The sequence below is a fragment of the Phoca vitulina genome, unplaced genomic scaffold, assembly GCF_004348235.1.
Source record: "Phoca vitulina isolate PV1807 unplaced genomic scaffold, GSC_HSeal_1.0 scaffold1, whole genome shotgun sequence".
NCBI lineage: Eukaryota > Metazoa > Chordata > Mammalia > Carnivora > Phocidae > Phoca > Phoca vitulina.
The window spans coordinates 92,915,720-92,933,000 of NW_022589704.1; the positions used below are offsets into that span (position 1 = coordinate 92,915,720).

The following is a 17,281-nucleotide window of genomic DNA, read 5'->3' on the forward strand; positions in this document are numbered from 1 at the left end:
GAGGGGGGTGTTAAAGTCCCCTACTATTATTGTATTGTTGTCGATGTGTTTCTTTGCTTTTGTTATTAATTGGCTTATATAATTGGCTGCTCCCATGGTAGGGGCATAGATATTTACAATTGTTAGATTTTCTTGTTGGATAGACCCTTTAAGTATGATATAATGTCCGTCCTCATCTCTTATTACAGTCTTTGTTTTAAAATCTAATTTGTCTGATATAAGGATTGCCACCCAAGCTTTCTTTTGATGGTCATTAGCATGGTAAATGGTTTTCGACCCCCTCAGTTTCAATCTGGAGGTGTCTTTGGGTCTAAAATGAGTCTCTTGCACACAGCATATCAGTGGGTCTTGTTTTTTTATCCAGTCTGATACCCTGTGTCTTTTGATTGGGGCATTTAGCCCATTTACATTCAGGGTAACTTGAAAGATAGGAATTTAGTGCCATTGTTTGCCCATAAGGTGAATGTTACTGTATATTGTCTGTGTTCCTTTCTGGTCTATGATACTTTCAGGCTCTCTCTTTGCTTAGAGGATCCCTTTCAATATTTCTTGTATGTCTGGTTTTGTGTTTGCAAATTCTTTTAGTTTTTGTTTGTCCTGGAAGCTTTTTATCTCTCCTGTTTTCAATGACAGCCTAGCTGGATATAGTATTCTTGGCTGCATATTTTTCTCATTTAGTCCTCTGAATATATCATGCCAGTCCTTTCTGGCCTGCCAGGTCTCTGTGGATAGGTCTGTTGCCAATTTAATGTTTCTACCATTGTAGGTTACAGACCTCTTGTCCCGAGCCGCTTTCAGAATTTTCTCTTTGTATATGAGACTTGTGAGTTTTAGTATTAGATGTCGGGGTGTTGACCTATTTTTATCGATTTTGAGGGGGGTTCTCTGTGCCTCCTGGATTTTGATACCTGTTTACTTCCCCAAGTTAGGGAAGTTCTCTGCTATAATTTGCTCCAATATACCTTCTGCCCCTCTCTCTTTCTTCTTCTTCTGGGATCCCAATTATTCTAGTGTTGTTTTGCTTTATGGTATCACTTATCCTTTGAAAATTCTCCCCTCGTGATCCAGTTGTTTATCTCTCTTTTTCTCAGCTTCTTTATTCTCCATTATTTGGTCTTGTCTATCACTAATTCTCTCTTCTGCCTCATTTATCCTAGCGGTTAGAGCCTCCATTTTTGATTGCACCTCATTAATAGCCTTTTTGATTTCGACTTGTTTAGATTTTAGTTCTATGCTTTTTTTCAAGCCCAGCTAGTATCTTTATAATTGTCATTCTGAACTCTAGTTCCGACATCTTACTAATGTCTGTATTGATTAGGTCCCTGGCAGTTGGTACTGCCTCTTCTTCTTTTTTTTTTTTTTTTTTTTTGAGGTTTTTCCATCTTGTCACTTTGTCCAGAGGAGAATAGATGAATGAGAGAATAAAATGCTAAGAGGGTAAAAACGACTGCAGAAATATATACACTAAACAAATGAGAAGAGGGGCGCCTGGGTGGCTCAGTCATTAAGCGTCTGCCTTCGGCTCAGGTCATGATCCCAGGGTCCTGGGATCGAGCCCCGCATTGGGCTCCCTGCTTGTCAGGAAGCCTGCTTTTCCCTCTCCCGCTCCCCTTGCTTGTGTTCCCTCTCTCGCTGTGTCTCTCTCTGTCAAATAAATAAATAAAATCTTAAAAAACAAAACAAAACAAAAAACAAATGAGAAGAGAGCCAAAACCAGGGGGAAAGGAAAGGGAAAAAAAAAAAAAGAATATGATCAGGCTGTTAATAGAATAGATAGAGCCATACACTAGATTTTGGGTGTATTTGGTCTGTTAGAATAAATTGCCTCCCAAAATTTTAAAGAAAGAGAAACTTATATATATACAAAAATAAGGGTAAGTACGATGAAGGGATGGAATATGAATGTAAAGATGAAAATTATAAAAGATTTTAAAAAAGGAATTGTTACGATAAGAATTGGTTGAAAAAAGAATAAAAAAAAATTTAAAAAAAGAATGTGATCAGGTGGGAGACTAGGACAACGTCATACACTAGATTTAGGGTATATTTTGGTCTCTTAGAAGAAACTGTATCCCAAAATCTTAAAGAAAGAAAAAAAAAAATATATATATATACAAAAAATAAGGTTAAATACAATGAAGGGATGGAATATGACTGTAAAAATGAAAATTAAGAAAGGTCCTAAAAAAGGAATTGATAAGTTGGTTGAAAAAGGAAATAAGAAAAATTTAACTAAAAAAATAGAAAAAAAATAAAGAAAATTAAAAAAATTAACTTTGAAAGAGTAAAGAATCATGGTAAAAAAGCCATGAATTCTTTGTGCTGTATTCCCCTAGCACTGGAGTTCTGCCGTTCTTATTGATCGGTAAACTTGGTCTTGGCTGGCTGTTCTCGTTGACCTTCTGGGGGAGGGGCCTGTTGCCGTGGTTCCCAAATGTCTTTGCCGGAGGCGGAATTGCCCCGCCATTGCCGGGTCAGGGCTAAGTAATCTGCTCGGGTTCGCTCTCGGGAGCTTTTGTTCCCTGCAAGCTTTCCGTACAGCTTTGGAGGACGAGAGTGAAAATGGCGGCCTCCCAATCTCCACCTCGGAGGAGCCGAGAACTCAGGGCCCTGCTCCTCAGTTCACCCCCAGAGAAAAGGAGTCACTCCCGTCTCCCTGGTCTCCGGCCGCACTCCGTGCTTACCCGGCCTGTGACCGAGTGTTTCTATCTCTGGCACCCGAGCCCCTGTGGAGTCTCCAAACCCAGCAGATCCCTGCGGTGAGCTCCCGTGCCGCTCCTCCCAGGGGAGGAAAGAGAGTCTCCCCTGATCTGCCGCTTGTTGGGTCCCTGCTGGAGGAGCAGTGGCCTGATTGTGCCGCGGATCACGGTTTATGGCAGCCCCGAGCTGAGAGCCCACTCCTTGGCTCTGTCTTTGCAGCCGGCTTCCCCACTCTGATACCTGGGAGCTCCGCTGCACTCAGGCACCCCCGGTCTTTCTGTGACTCCAAGGGCCTGAGACCACACTGTCTCACGAGGGTTCCACCCCCCGCTTAGCCACTGGAGTGACTTCCCTCAGTGGAGCAGACTTCTAAAAGTTCCGATTTTGTGCTCCGCTGCTCTGTCACTTGCTGGTAGTGGCTGACGGAGGCCCCCTCCCCCACCGTCTATCCTCCCGAATATAGCCTCGGATTCACTTCTCCGCACGTCCTACCTTCCAGAAAGTGGTCACTTTTCTGTTCAGAGAGTTGCTGCTATTCTTTTCTTCGATCTCCTATTGAGTTTGTAGGTGTTCTGAATGGTTTGATAACTATCTAGCTGAATTCCTGGGACCAGACAAAATTTAGGTCTCCTCCTCCTCCTCCATCTTGCTCCTCCCCCTTGTAGGATTATTTGTAATGGCAAATATTGGAAATTATATATAATGTCCAAATATAGGAGATTGATGGAACAAAGTATGGTACACACACACACATATAGATACCTGAGAATCAACCTTGATTTCTTTCCTTCCCTTCTTCCCTCTTCCTCACATTTATCAAGTGCTGTTGGTTCTATCTACAACCACATCTCACTATCCCCATTCTGTTACTCTTGCCCAAGTCACCATTTCTTGCCTTGTCTCCCTACTACCCTTCTTTACCCCCTTAAATAATTGTCTACAGCTCCTAATTTTTTTTTTTAACACATAAGTCAGAGCATATCACAGACCTATTTCAAAAACTCCAATGGCATCCTGTGAAACTTAATATAAAATCTAAATTCTTGCCTATGGCCTAGTTATCAGGCTATCTTTTCAGCTTCACCTCCTACCTCTCTCTTCCTTGCTCACAAACTGCCATAAGCTCTTTCCTGCCTCAGAGGTTTTTCTCTTTGCCTGGAAGGCTCTTCTCCATGGCTATTGCATTCTACCATTTAAGTCTTAGTTTAAAGTCCTCTCTAAAGAGGCTTTATCTGGCTCCACAATTTAATGTTTTATCCCCCTTGCTTCCTCTAGTCACTCTATACATTTCCCTGTTTTAATTTCTTTATAGTGTTTGTCAGCGTAAGAAAAAAATTTCCCTCCCTCCCTCCTTCCTTCCTTCTTTCCTTCCTTCTTCCTTCCCTTCCTGTCTCCATTCCTCCTTTTTCTGTTCTCTCTCCTTTGTTTACTTGTGTTCTTATTCTCCAGATTGTAAGTGTAATCAGAAAAGGAATTTTGTGCTTCTTGTTTACTTTCGTATCCCCACTCCTACAGCCCTTAGATCACACAAACACTCTGTGAGTATGAATATCCTTGTCTCTATCTATCTAATCTGTCTTTATCTGTCTATGATATTGAATAAGGTGCTTAGGTTACTGTTCATAATAAAACAGTGATTTAACACTACATTAAAAGTGTTCAAATATAGAATATATGAAAAATAACAGATGTTTTCCCCAAAGAATGGGGAAGGAAAAAGTAATAACATATGCTTCATGTTGCCATTTTGCTCAACTTTGTTTTTCTTTTTAGGCAGGTTTGGTGGGTGGGTAAAGTCCTAGAAAGCAACAGGAGGAGCAGGAAAAAGAGGGAATACTGAACTAAATAAAGTGAAGATAATGGAATAGGTATAGTTTAGCAAAAGTTAGATCACCTCACATTACATGCCAGTATTCAACTCTTGGTTTTCTGGACTAATAGGATGGAAAAGAACTATGAATGAATCCAAAGCAAGAGGGTCATTTTTTTTTTTTGGAGGTTTTATTTATTTATTTGACAGAGAGAGACACAGTGAGAGAGGCAACATAAGCAGGGGGAGTGGGAGAGGGAGAAGCAGGCTTCCTGCCGAGCAAGGAGCCCGATGCGGGGCTCGATTCCAGGACCCTGGGACCATGACCTGAGCCAAAGGCAGATGCTTAATGACTGAGCCACCCAGGCGCCCCAAGAGGGTCATTTTGAAAAATTGTATTTGGTTTTAGAATTCAGCCAGAGGTACATGAACCACAGATGTTCATCACCCCTCCCAGGACCAAGTTCATTTTCAGCAGCCCAGATGGGACAACCATAAATGAAGTAAGTAGAACAAAGCTACCCTGGTATTTCCTTGCTCAATCTCCATAACTAGCTTTACACATTTTGCTCAGTATTTTAAATTAAAAGAGCTTCTGGTAAAAGTAAATTATAGACTGGAGCTTTTCTTCAGAATAGGTAAGTTCTCATTCTGTCTGAAATCCCTGTTGTAGATTTGCCTCTTTGTCTATTTCCCATCTTCCAACTAGGCTTGTCCATCCTTAGAGACTCAGCCCGAGTTCTGTGAAGATCTGCCCAAGTTTGAACCCAGATGAGTTTTTCTTACTGAAACTTCTGTGCTTCCGATTGTATTGCTTAGTAATTATTCCATGAACATGTGTCTTGCCTCTTTAATTGGACTATAAGCCCTCTAGAGATGATGCAATATATGTATCACTTATTTTTTTGGATTGTAAAGCATTCCCGGCCCAGTTGTGGACTAATGGAGGGTGTTAAAAGTGGATAAAAACGGGTTATTTGGGCCCTATTCACATATACTTGCTCAAAGTGGAGAACCTACCTCAGCCCTCCAGGATGAGTCTGGTGGTTGGTCTTTCTACATATAAATCATTAATGACATTTTGCTTTTTATTTCTGACATTAATTTAAAAAGTGTTGGGAAAATCATTTTTGATTTGTACATAAAATAATGTGCTGTTTTTCAGAATGAAAACATATTCTGTGAGTCATTTTTGTTATGAATAATTTAGAACATTTGTGGATATTCTATTTCTGGGTAAAATAGTTCCAAATAAGATTTTAGTAATGCATGTGTGATACATATTTAAAAACAAAAATAAAATAACTTCTTGAATGTTTGCCTTTGTAGTAAATCCAGTCATTCAAATTGTTTTCTTTCAAGGCCCAAAAATGCTAGGGCATTGCCAGCTTTGAGTTTATCCTGCAAAAGAAAAGAAAGGTTCTATTTAAAGTATTATTTAATGGTTATTTCAAAATACTTTACTGAGTGTCTTTATCAGGTTTTTTTTTTTTTAAAGATTTTATTTGTTTGACAGAGAGAGACACAGCGAGAGAGGGAGCACAAGCAGGGGGAGTAGGAGAGGGAGAACAGACTTCCCACTGAGCAGGGAGCCTGATGCAGGGCTCGATCCCAGGACCCTGGGATCATGACCTGAGCCGAAGACAGACACTTAGCGACTGAGCCACCCAGGTGCCCCTTCATCAGGTTTTTAAAAGATGAATTTCCCAATGTGAGAGAAAAAGTTTAGCAGGTTAAACAATGAATCTCTTGACCCCTGTCTGCCCTACTATTTAAAATCTAAGTTTGAAACTTGGTCATGGGAAGAAAGGAGAATTGTAAGGGGGAAAGCCCTCTTAGGAAAAAATGCCTTATTTCGAAACCTATATAGGACCCTCTAATGGGTTTCAAGGACTATTTAGAGACAAATACAGTTGACCCTTGAACAACATGAGTTTGAACTGTGGAAGTCCACATACGTGAGGATTTTTTTCAATAAATATATTGGAAAATTCTTTGGAGATTTGTGACAATTTGAAAAAACTCACAAACTGTGTAGCCTAGAAGTAAAAAATTGTAGAAAGTTAGATATTGTAAGAATACAGTGTATAATACAAGTAAGATACAAAATATGTGTTAATCAATTATGTTATCGGTAAGGCTTTTGGTCAACAGCAGGCTATTAATAGTTAAGTTTTTGGGGAGCCAAAGGTTATATGTGGATTTTGATGTAGGGGTCAACGCCCCTAACTCTTGTGTTGTTCAAAGGTCAACTTCATAGAGAAAAGGTACAGGTTAGGTCTGTGGGACAGGTGAGCTGGAAATAGTGCCCAGAAGTCATCTAGATATCCTCCAGTTTTTAGACATATGTGTTGTCCCTTCACATGGCCATGAATAAAAGGTAAGCTCTTTTGGCACAAGAGAAGTGATAGATGAAGCACCTCAGAATATGGTACAAATATGTAAATTTATAGATTTCAGATGAAAAAAAAGACTGCCAAATTTTTCCTCACTTTCTTCCCAGTTATAGACTAGGTCAACCCCACAGCAAGAGCTCCTGTGACCTGGGGCGCCTGGGTGGCTCAGTTGATTAAGCATGTGCCTTCAGCTCAGGGCATGATCCTGGAGGCCTGCATCAGGCTCCCTGCGCAGTACGGAATCTGCAGCTCCCTCTGCCCCTCCCCTGCTCATGTGTGCATGCTCCCTTCCTCCCTTTCTCTCTCTTTCTCTCTCAAATAAATGAATAAAATCTTAAAAAAAAATCTTGTGAGTTAAGGGGGTAACTTACTTGATATATGTCCAGCTTGCAAAGGGCACCATGTAGCTGAGAGTAGAAGGAAACATGTATGGGGTTGTGTAAAGTCTCTGGATATTAATGTGTCTCTATATATTTTGATCACTTCAGTGTTCTTACACAGCCTTGGACAGTGGGGGATTTGAGGCAGGGACTTCTTACTCAGGGTTCTTCCCTCATACACACTTGGGCCATCCCCATCTTAAAGGAGGATTTAGAAGTGACTATTGTTGCTCTGAGAAAACTGTTTGCTTTACTTTTAAAAATATGTTGGTACCAACTATCGTTTGAAGAAGATACATTTTGGCATGTCAGATTTGGGGTTGGGTCCATGTGCTATAATCTAACAGTTAATATTGCCTTTGGCAAATCACCCAGCACCCAAATCTTGTTTTCCTCCTCTGCATCTACATGGTGGAATGCATCTGCCTGTCTACCTCCCAGTGTTGTTGTGGTCATCAAATGGGTTTATTGTGTCTAAAAATTTTTTAGTGAAATTTACCTTTATGTGGCTCAAAATTCAAAAGGTATAAAATGGATGCCTCCTTTCACTACCGCCACCCAACCAGTACTTTTTCTTTCCAGAGTTACCAGTTTCTTGTCTGTTTTCCCAGAATATTTTATGCATATATAAGCAAATACTTATATTTAGGTATATGGACGTTTTTTACAAATGGATAGTGTATTATACACAAATGGAAGTACAATGTATGCGTTGTTTTGTACCTTGCTTTTTAAACTTAAGATACTTTGGAAATTGATTTTTAATTTTTTTATGGCTACATACATTCCATTGTATGGATATATTATTTATTTAACTATTTCTCTCTGAAAACTAGATTGTTTTCAATCTTTTATTATAAACAATTTTACAGTAACCTTGTACAGAATGTCATGAATTTGTGAGTATAACATTTTCATGTAAGATTTTTTTTAAAACTTTGACCTTAAAAGTTATAAGCAGATACAATAAATAACTAGAGGCAAAAATAATAATAGTAATTATTATTATTATTCTGTTAAAGGTTTAATCAGGATACTTAGGGTAATTTGGTTTAAGTTTAATTTTGGCTAAGGGAACTTGGATTCTAGTTTAGAAGAAAGCCAGGAATTATGCAAAAGATTATGACTGAGACTTTTTTTTTTAAAGGTTATTTATTTGAGAGAGAGAATGAGAAATTATGAGTGGGAGGAGGAGCAGAGGGAGAGGGAGAAGCAGACTCCCTGATGAATAGGGAGCCCGATGACGGGAGCTCAGTCTCAGGACCCCTGGGTCACAACCTGAGCAGAAGGCAGACGCTTAACTGGCTGAGCCACCCAGGCACCCCATGACTGAGAATTTGTAAGATTTGTTAAGAGTTTATATGTTCCTATGTCTTCATCTTTGGCCAAGCTTGACTGCGGTTATGATTGGCAATGAATCCCTTAGGAAGAACTTGTTTTGTTGTGGGGTAGGGGTGGGATGGGAGGGGGATGACAAAGGAGAGGGGATCTGAGGACAGATTCTCATTTTAAACTCATCTTGGTTCATAAGCCAAAGGGGCAGAATAGGCAGTGGCAGCATTATAGTACATTTTAGTATCATTTATCCACCCTAAAAATCAAATGCCAAAAGAAAAAAATCCAGTTACTTGAGAGTTCTGGTTCTTTGAGTCCTTGTTAATCAAGACTTTAATCTCAATATCCGAATAACCAGGATCATTATAATTTTTGAGATTGGTAGATTTGTTACAGAAATGTTAAAAGGAAAAACAGACCTTTTTCTTGTTCATCGAACATACAAGCATAAATATATGATTATGATATGCTTCTTTACGGTTTTTGTTCTTGGCTTTATGAATTTAGTTGTACTAGGTTGACTTTCAGCTTTTTAAAAAAAAAAATTTAAAAAATTTAATTCCAGCGTAGTTAACATAAAGTTAGTTTCAGGTGTACAATGTAGTGATTCACTAGTTCCACTGAGTGCTCTCAAGGTAAATGTACTCTTAATCCCCATCACCTGTTTCACCCCTCCCCCCACCTACCTCCCTTCTGGGAACCATCTGTTTGTTCTCTATAGTTAAGAGTCTGTTTTGTGGTTTGTCTCCTTTTTTCCCTTTGTTTTGTTTCTTGAATTTCACATTGTGAAATGGTATTTGTCTTTCTCTGACCGACTTATTTCACTTAGCATTATACGCTCTAGCTCCAACTGCATTGTTGCAAATGGCAAGATTTCATTCTTTTTTATGGCTGAGTAATATTGCAATGTATATATATACCACATCTTCCTTTGCCCTTTAGTAGTTCCACTATTTCTAGTAACAATTCTAGGAATATTAAGCATAATGTTTCCCTTGTTCTTTGTTGTCGCATATCAAAGTTCTCTGAAACCAAAGAATTAGAGTGGGAAAACTCAGGAAGACCATGAAGTAAAAAGCATATACCTTTGTTTCTGCATCAAATTCTTCTATGGACTCTATCAGTTTCCCAGGTTCCAGCTCCCCTAGTGGAAAGGGGTAATCAGTTCCCAAAATGACTTTATCCTGAAAAAAAATTTTTTAACTGTAACTTTACAGAGCATCAAAGAATCTTCTGTAAATGTAATTATATTTACTTATTACAAGCACTCCTATGATAAAATAACAAATTCCTTCCAGTTAATAGAAACAAACTGATCTAAAATGTTTAATGGATTCAAAACAGATTCTGACATTTTCTCCAGCAGGTGTCGCTATTGGGTTTCTTAAAGTTGCAAATCAACCCCCCCATCCTCCCTTTTTTGAATAACTGAAATATATATATATATATATATATATATATATATATATATATATATGAAGCAAGAATTTATTTAATAAAACATGTTGATATCTTCAGATGAAATTAAGGATTCTATATTTCTTAGAATGACACATTGCAATTCATTCCATAATTTTATATTATTTTATTTATTTATTTGAGAGAGAGAGAGAGAGAGAGAATGAGCAGTGGGGAGGGGCAGAGAGAGAGGGAGAGGCAGACTCCCCGCTGAGCGGGGAGCCCAATGCGGGGCTTGTTCCCAGGACCTGGGGATCATGATCTGGGCCGAAGGCAGACACTTAACTGACTGAGCCACCTAGGTGCCCCTCCCATAATTTTTTTTAAAAAAGATTTTATTTTTAAGTAATCTCTACACTCAATGTAGGGCTCAAACTAATGACCCTGAGATCAAGAGTTGCACACTCCACGGACTGAGCCAGCCAGGCGCCCCTGATCCCATAATTTTTGAAAACACACTGGAGTTGAAAAGGAAAAAAATAACAAACAACTGGATGAAAAGTAAAGACAAACAAACAAAAACCAATCCCCAAAGAATTCTTATCTCTATAAACTGAATAGTTGTCTTTTTTTTTTTTTTGAATGATGTTGCTTCGAATCTCCATTTGACACTTTGTACAACAAAGCACACAGGCTTGTCCATCTACAAATATATAAAGCAGTATGTCAAGCAATGTGTTAGAATCTAGATTACCCTGGCCAACCAAACAGAAATGGGCCCTGTCCTCAGAGAACTCATAATCTAGTAAGAAAGAGAGACATTAAATCAATAATGGCAGTCTATCAAAATAAAATAAGAAAAACACATTTTCAACCAGAAATTTTACTTCTAGAAATGTGTTCCACTAATACACATGTAATGGAAATATATACAAGGAAATTAATTGCAACATTATTTGTAGTGGCAAAAGACTAGCAAACTAAATTATAGCATATCTAAAAAATAAAGAGGATTGAGGAATACTTAACACATGTTGAAATGGAATAATCACTAAGTTATATTGTAGAGAGGAATGATGTTGAAGTTATATTGTAAGGAGAAAAAGTCTAGGACAAAGTATCTGCTATGCTCATATTTCTGTTTTTAATAAGGGACCTATAGACACACAAATATACATTTGTATGTATACACTCTATTTCAGGAATGGTACTCAAGAAACAAATAACATTAGTTGCCTCTGGAAAAGAAGATGAGGATTTGGGGATGGAGGAGATCCCTGCCTCCCTTTTTGAAATGTAATTCACAGGGGCACCTGGGTGGCTCTGTCGGTCGGGCATCTGCCTTCGGCTCAGGTTGTGATTCCAGGGTCCTGGGATCAAGTACCCAGTCAGGCTCCCTGCTCAGCGGATGGAGTCAGCTTCTCCCTCTCTCTCTCTCTGCCCCTCCCCCTGCTCATGCTCTCTCTCTCTCTCTCAAATAAATAAATAAAATCTTAAAAAAAAGAAATGTAATTCACATAACTTAAAATTTAGCCTTTAGAAGTGTATAATTCAGTGAGTTTTAGTGTATTTATGAATTTGTGTAATCATTCCCACCATCTTATTCCAGAACATTTTTATCACTCCAAAGTTAATCCCATACCCATTAGCAGGCACTCTCCATTCCCTCCTTCCTCCCTTCCTAATGTAAACTAATTTATCCTCTCTGTCTATGGAATTGCCTATTCTGGACATTTCTTGTAAATGGAATTGTCATATGTCGTATCTTTTGTTTAGTGTACTGTTTTCAAGGTTCATCCATGTTGTAGTCTAAATCAGTACTTCTTTCCTTTTTAGGTGGGATAATATTCCATTGTATAGATGTACCACATTTTGTTTATCCGCTTATCACATAATGGGCACTTGGGTTGTTTCTACTCTTTGGCTATTATGATAATGTTACTCAGAACATTTTTTTAGATTAACATATAGTGTATTATTAGTTTCAGAGGTAGAGTTCAGTGATTCATCAGTTGTATATAACATCCAGTGCTCATTACATCACGTGCCCTCCTTAATGTCCACCATCCAGTTACCCCATCCCCCCACCCACATCCCCTCCAGCAACCCTCAGTTTGTTTTCTATAGTTAAGAGGCTCTTATGGTTTGTCTCCCTCTCTGATTTTGGCTTATTTTATTTTTCCCTCCCTTCCCCTATGATCCTCTGTTTTGTTTCTTAAATTCTGCATATGAGTGAAATCATGATAATTGTTTTTCTTTGGTTGACTTATTTCGCTTAGCATAATACCCTCTAGTGCTCTGAACATTTTTGTATAAGTTTTTACCTGAGCATGTTTTCACTTCTCCTGGATATACACTTAGGAGTGGAATTGCTGGGTCATATGGTAAGTCCACGTTTAACATTTTGAGGAGCTAGTTTTCACAGTGGTTGCATCATTCCCACAGTGGTTGCATCATTCCCACCAGAAATGCGTGAGGGTTCCAATTTCTCCAAATCCTCATCAATACTTGTTATTGTCCATCTTTTTGATTAAAGCCATCATAGTAGGAATAAAGTAGTATCTCTCTGTGGTTTTGATTTGCACTTCTCTAATGACTAATTATGCTGAACGTCTTTTCATGTGTTCGTTGGCCATTTTTATGTCTTTGTAGAAATATCTATTCTGATCCTTTGTGTCGATTCAAGCCCCTACATTTTCTTTTTATAGTTGAGTTGTAAGAATTTTTCAATATTTCTGAATATTAGAGATTTATCAGATATATATTTATAAATATTTTCTTCATTCTGTGGGTTGTCTTTTCACTTTACTAGACATATTTGAAGTACAAAAGTTTTTAATTTTGATGAAGTCTAATTTATCTAATTTTTTCCTTTGGTTGCTTATAGTTTTGGTGTCACATTTAAGAAATTATTGCCTGGAGGCACCTGGGTGGCTCAGCTGGTTGAGCATCTGTCTGCCTTTGGCTCAGGTCATGATCCCAGCGTCCTGAGATCAAGCCCTGCTTGGCGGGGAGCCTGCTTCTCCCTCTCCTCCCCACTCATGCTCTCTCTTGCTATCTCTGTCTCTCTGTCTCTCTCTCAAATGAATAAATAAAATCTTAAAAAAAAAGAAATTATTGCCTAGTCCAAGGTCACAAAGATTTACAACTATATTTTCTTATAAGGTTTGTAGTTTTAGCTTTTCCATTTAGGTATTTGATCTGTTGGAGTTTATTTTTATGTAGGGTGTAAGTAAGGGGTACAACTTAATTTTTTTGCATGTGGATATCCAGTTGTTTCAGTGTTATATGTTCAAAAGACTATTCTTTCCTCATTTAATTGTATTGGCACCTCTGTTCAAAATGTCTCTCCTTATGCTAGTACTACACAGTTTTGACTACTGTAGCTGTGTAGAATGTTTTGGAAATTGGAAGTGTGAGCCCTTCAACTTTGTCCCCCTTTTTCACATTGTTTTGGTTATTCTGGGTCCATTGCTTTTATATATGAAGTTTAGGATTGGCTTGTCAATTCCTGCAAAAAAAAAAAAGGCCCCTGGATTTTTGGTAGGGATTGCATTGAATCTGTAGGTCAATGTGGGGGCTATTGCCATTTAACATTATTGAGTTTTCCAATCAATGAACATGGGATGTCTTTTTTTTTTTTTTAAGTTTTTATTTAAATTCCAGTTAGTTATCTTATAGTATAATATTAGTTTCAGGTGTACAGTATAGTGATTCAGCATTTCTATGCATCACCTGGTGCTTATCACAAGTGCACTCCTTAATGAACATGGGATGTCTTTTCATTTATTTAGGTCTCCTTTAGTTTTCTTCAGCAATGTTTTATAGTTTAGTGCCCAAGTCTGGCACTTCTTCAGTTGGATTTATTCCTAAGTATTTCATTCTTTTTGATACTATTATAAATGGAATTGTTTCCTTAATTTCATTTATGAATTATTCATTACTAATGTATTGAAATACAGTTTTTTTTTTAACATTTATTTATTTGAGAGAAAGCGGGGGAGGGGCAGAGGTAAAGGGAGAGAGAAACTCAAGTAGACTCTGCTGAGTGCGGAGCCCAATGCAGGGCTTGATCCCACGACTCCGAGATCAGACCTGAGCCAAAACCAAGAGTTGGAAGCTTTAACTGTGCCACTCACGCGCCCCTGAAATACAGTTAATTTTTATATATTTATCTGTTACCTACAACCTTGCTGAATCTGTTTAATTATTAGTTTATTTGTGGATTCTTTGGGACTTTCTATATGTAAGTTTGTGTCATCTGAAATAATTTTGCTTCTTCCTTTCCAATCTGGATGGCTTTTATTTTTCTTCCCTAATTGCCCTAGCTAGAATCTCCAGTGCAATATTGAATAGAAGTGGTGAGAGCAAAACCTTACAGTTCACCATTAAGTGTGTTAAGGTTAGTCACCCCAGAAAGTTCTCGCATGGCCCTTCATTTAAGATTGTTTCTGTTTTTTGGCTATTTTGAATAAAGCTGCAATGAGCGTTCTTATAAAGTCTTTTTGTGGATATATGTGTTCATTTCTCTTGGATCAATACCTAGGAGTAAAAGATCATAGGAGTATGTAGGAGTGTGTTCTGTTAGCAATATACTGAAGTTTTGTTGTGCCGTATCTTTTGCCAGGCAGTTTTCAGTCTCTTTCTTTTTAGCACTCTAGTGATGTGTGGTAGTTTCTCATACTGCATTTCCCTGGTGAACTAATGATGTAGAGTGTCTTTATTTATTTACTTATTTTTACCATTTTGAAGAGCATATTTCCTTTTAGTTTGTTCTTTTCTTTCAAGTCTTACTGAGATCAATTAACATGGAACATTGTATTAGTTTAAGGTGTACAACATAATAATTTGACATATGTATGTATTGCAAAATGATTACCACTGTAAGTTTACTTAACGTATATCACCTCACATAGTTACAAATATTTTTTCCTATGATGAGAACTTCTAAGATCTACTCTCTTAGCAGCTTTCTTTCTTTTTTTTTTTTTAAAGATTTTATTTATTCATTTGACAGAGCGAGAGAGCACAAGCAGGGGGAGCAGCAGACAGAGGGAGAGGGAGAAGCAGGCTTCCCACTGAGCAGGGAGCCCGACCCAGGGCTCGATCCCAGAACCCTGGGATCATGACCTGAGCCGAAGGCAGACAGTTAACCAACTGAGCCACCCAGGCGCCCCACTCTCTTAGCAACTTTCAAATACACAGTACAGTATTGTTAGCTATAGTTACCATGCTGTACATTACATCCCCAGAACTTATCTTACAACTGGATGTTTGGATCTTTTGACCATTTCACCCGTTTCCCTTGGTATCTTTAAACATGTTTATTGGCTAGTTGTACATCTTTTGCAGAATGGCTGTTGAAGTCTTTTGTCCATTTTAAATTGGATCATTTGTTTTTTTATTATTGAGTTGTAGTAGTTCTTTATTTTGGATGTAAGTCCATTGTCATACATATATTTTATGAATATTTCCACCATTCCGTGGCTTGCCTTTTCACTTAATTTTTCTTATGATGAGATAAAGTATTTAATTTGATGAAGTTTAACTTGTCTTTTTAAAAAATGTTTACTGTTTTCTGTGTCCTGCCTGCCCAACAAATTTTTGTTGGCTACCATGTTAAAGAGATATTCTTCTATATTTTTTTCTTGGAGCCTTATAGTTTCAGCTTTATGCTTAGGTGTATGATCCTTCTCAAATTAAGTTTTGTTTATGGTGTGAGGTAAAGTCAAATTTCATTTCCCCGCCCATATGAATATCTACTCGTGCCAGTCCCATTTGTGAGATAGCTTTCCTTTCCTCATTTAGTTGTTTTTGTACATTTGTCAGAAATGAATTGATCATATAAAAGTGAGACTATTTCTGCACTCTTATAGTCTATTCCATCAATCTATTTGCCTGACCTTATGTCAACACCACATTGTGTGGACTGCTATAGCTTTATAGTAGCTCTTAAGTCAGTTAGTGCAAGTCTCCAATTTTACTTTTCTTTTTCTAAATTATTTTGGCTTTCTGGTCCTTCGTATATCCCTATATATTTTGGACTCAGCTTGGATTACATTGAATGTATAGATTAATTTTGAGAGAATTGGCATCTTAATATTGAGTTCTTGGATTCTTAAACACGGTATATCTTTCCATTTATTTAGGTTTTATTTACTTATTTATTTATTTTTAAGATTTTGTTTATTTGAGAGAGAGAGAATGAGAGAGAGAGCACATGAGAGGGGGGAGGGTCAGAGGGAGAAGCAGACTCCCTGCCGAGCAGGGAGCCCGATGCGGGACTCGATCCAGGGACTCCAGGATCATGACCTGAGCCGAAGGCAGTCGCTTAACCAACTGAGCCACCCAGGCGCCCTATTTAGGTTTTAAAAAATTGCTCTCAGTCATATTTTATAGCATTCAATGTAAAGGTCTAGCATATCATTTGTTAAGTTTATTTCTGTAGATTTTGTGGTTTTTAACACTATTGCAAATTGAATTGTTTTGAAGTTTTATTTTGCAGTTGTTTGCTTTTAGTATACAGAAAAACAATTGATTTTTTAAAAATTGCCCTAATGGGGGTGCCTGTGTGGTTCAGTCGGTGAAGCATCCAACTCTTGATCTCAGTTCAGGTCTTGATCTCAGGGTTGTGAGTTCAAGCCCCACATTGGGCTTCACACTGGGCATGGAGCCTACTTAAAAAAAAAATTGCCCACATGTCCTCAATCTTGCTAAATTCACTTATTAGTTCTAGCAGTTACTTTGTAGGGTCTTTAAAAATTTCCACATAGACAATCATGTCATTTGCTAACAAAGACAATTTACTTCTTTCACCAGTCTGTATGCCTTTTATTTCTTTTTTCATCTTCTTGTACTGACTAGGATCTCTAGTACAATGTTGATTAGAAGGGGTGAGTGTGGACATCTTTTCCTCTTTCCCTATCTTAGGGAGAAAGTGTTTATTTTACCATTATGTATGGTGATAGCTATAAGTTTTATGATGATGCTCTTTATCAAATTGAGGACATTCATTCCTATTCCTTATGTTGTGAGTTTTTTTTTTAAATCAAGAGTGAGTAATTTTGTCATATTTTTTCTTCATCTATGAAATAATCATACTGTTTATTCCATGAATATGGTGAATCACATCGATTTTAAAAAGTTAAGCCAATCTTGCATTCTTAAAATAAACCCTGCTTGTTCATGATGTATTATTTTTAAATTATTGCTGAATTTGATTTACATATATATGTATATATATACATATACATATATTTTAG

General features: G+C 37.7%; 1 protein-coding gene across 2 annotated transcripts in view; it reads right to left on the reverse strand.

The window, feature by feature from the left end:
* Positions 1-5,695: 5,695 nt before the first annotated feature.
* The window catches only part of ACMSD (aminocarboxymuconate semialdehyde decarboxylase), a 68,016-nt gene continuing 56,430 nt past the window's right edge, over positions 5,696-17,281 (reverse strand). For both annotated transcript variants that reach the window (XM_032425760.1, XM_032425846.1), the window contains 2 exons: positions 9,707-9,805; positions 5,696-5,911 (listed from right to left, as the gene is read on the reverse strand). In XM_032425760.1, coding sequence (XP_032281651.1) covers positions 5,849-5,911; positions 9,707-9,805 — 162 coding nt within the window. In that variant the 3' untranslated portion in view covers positions 5,696-5,848. The remainder of the gene's footprint in view (positions 5,912-9,706; positions 9,806-17,281) is intronic.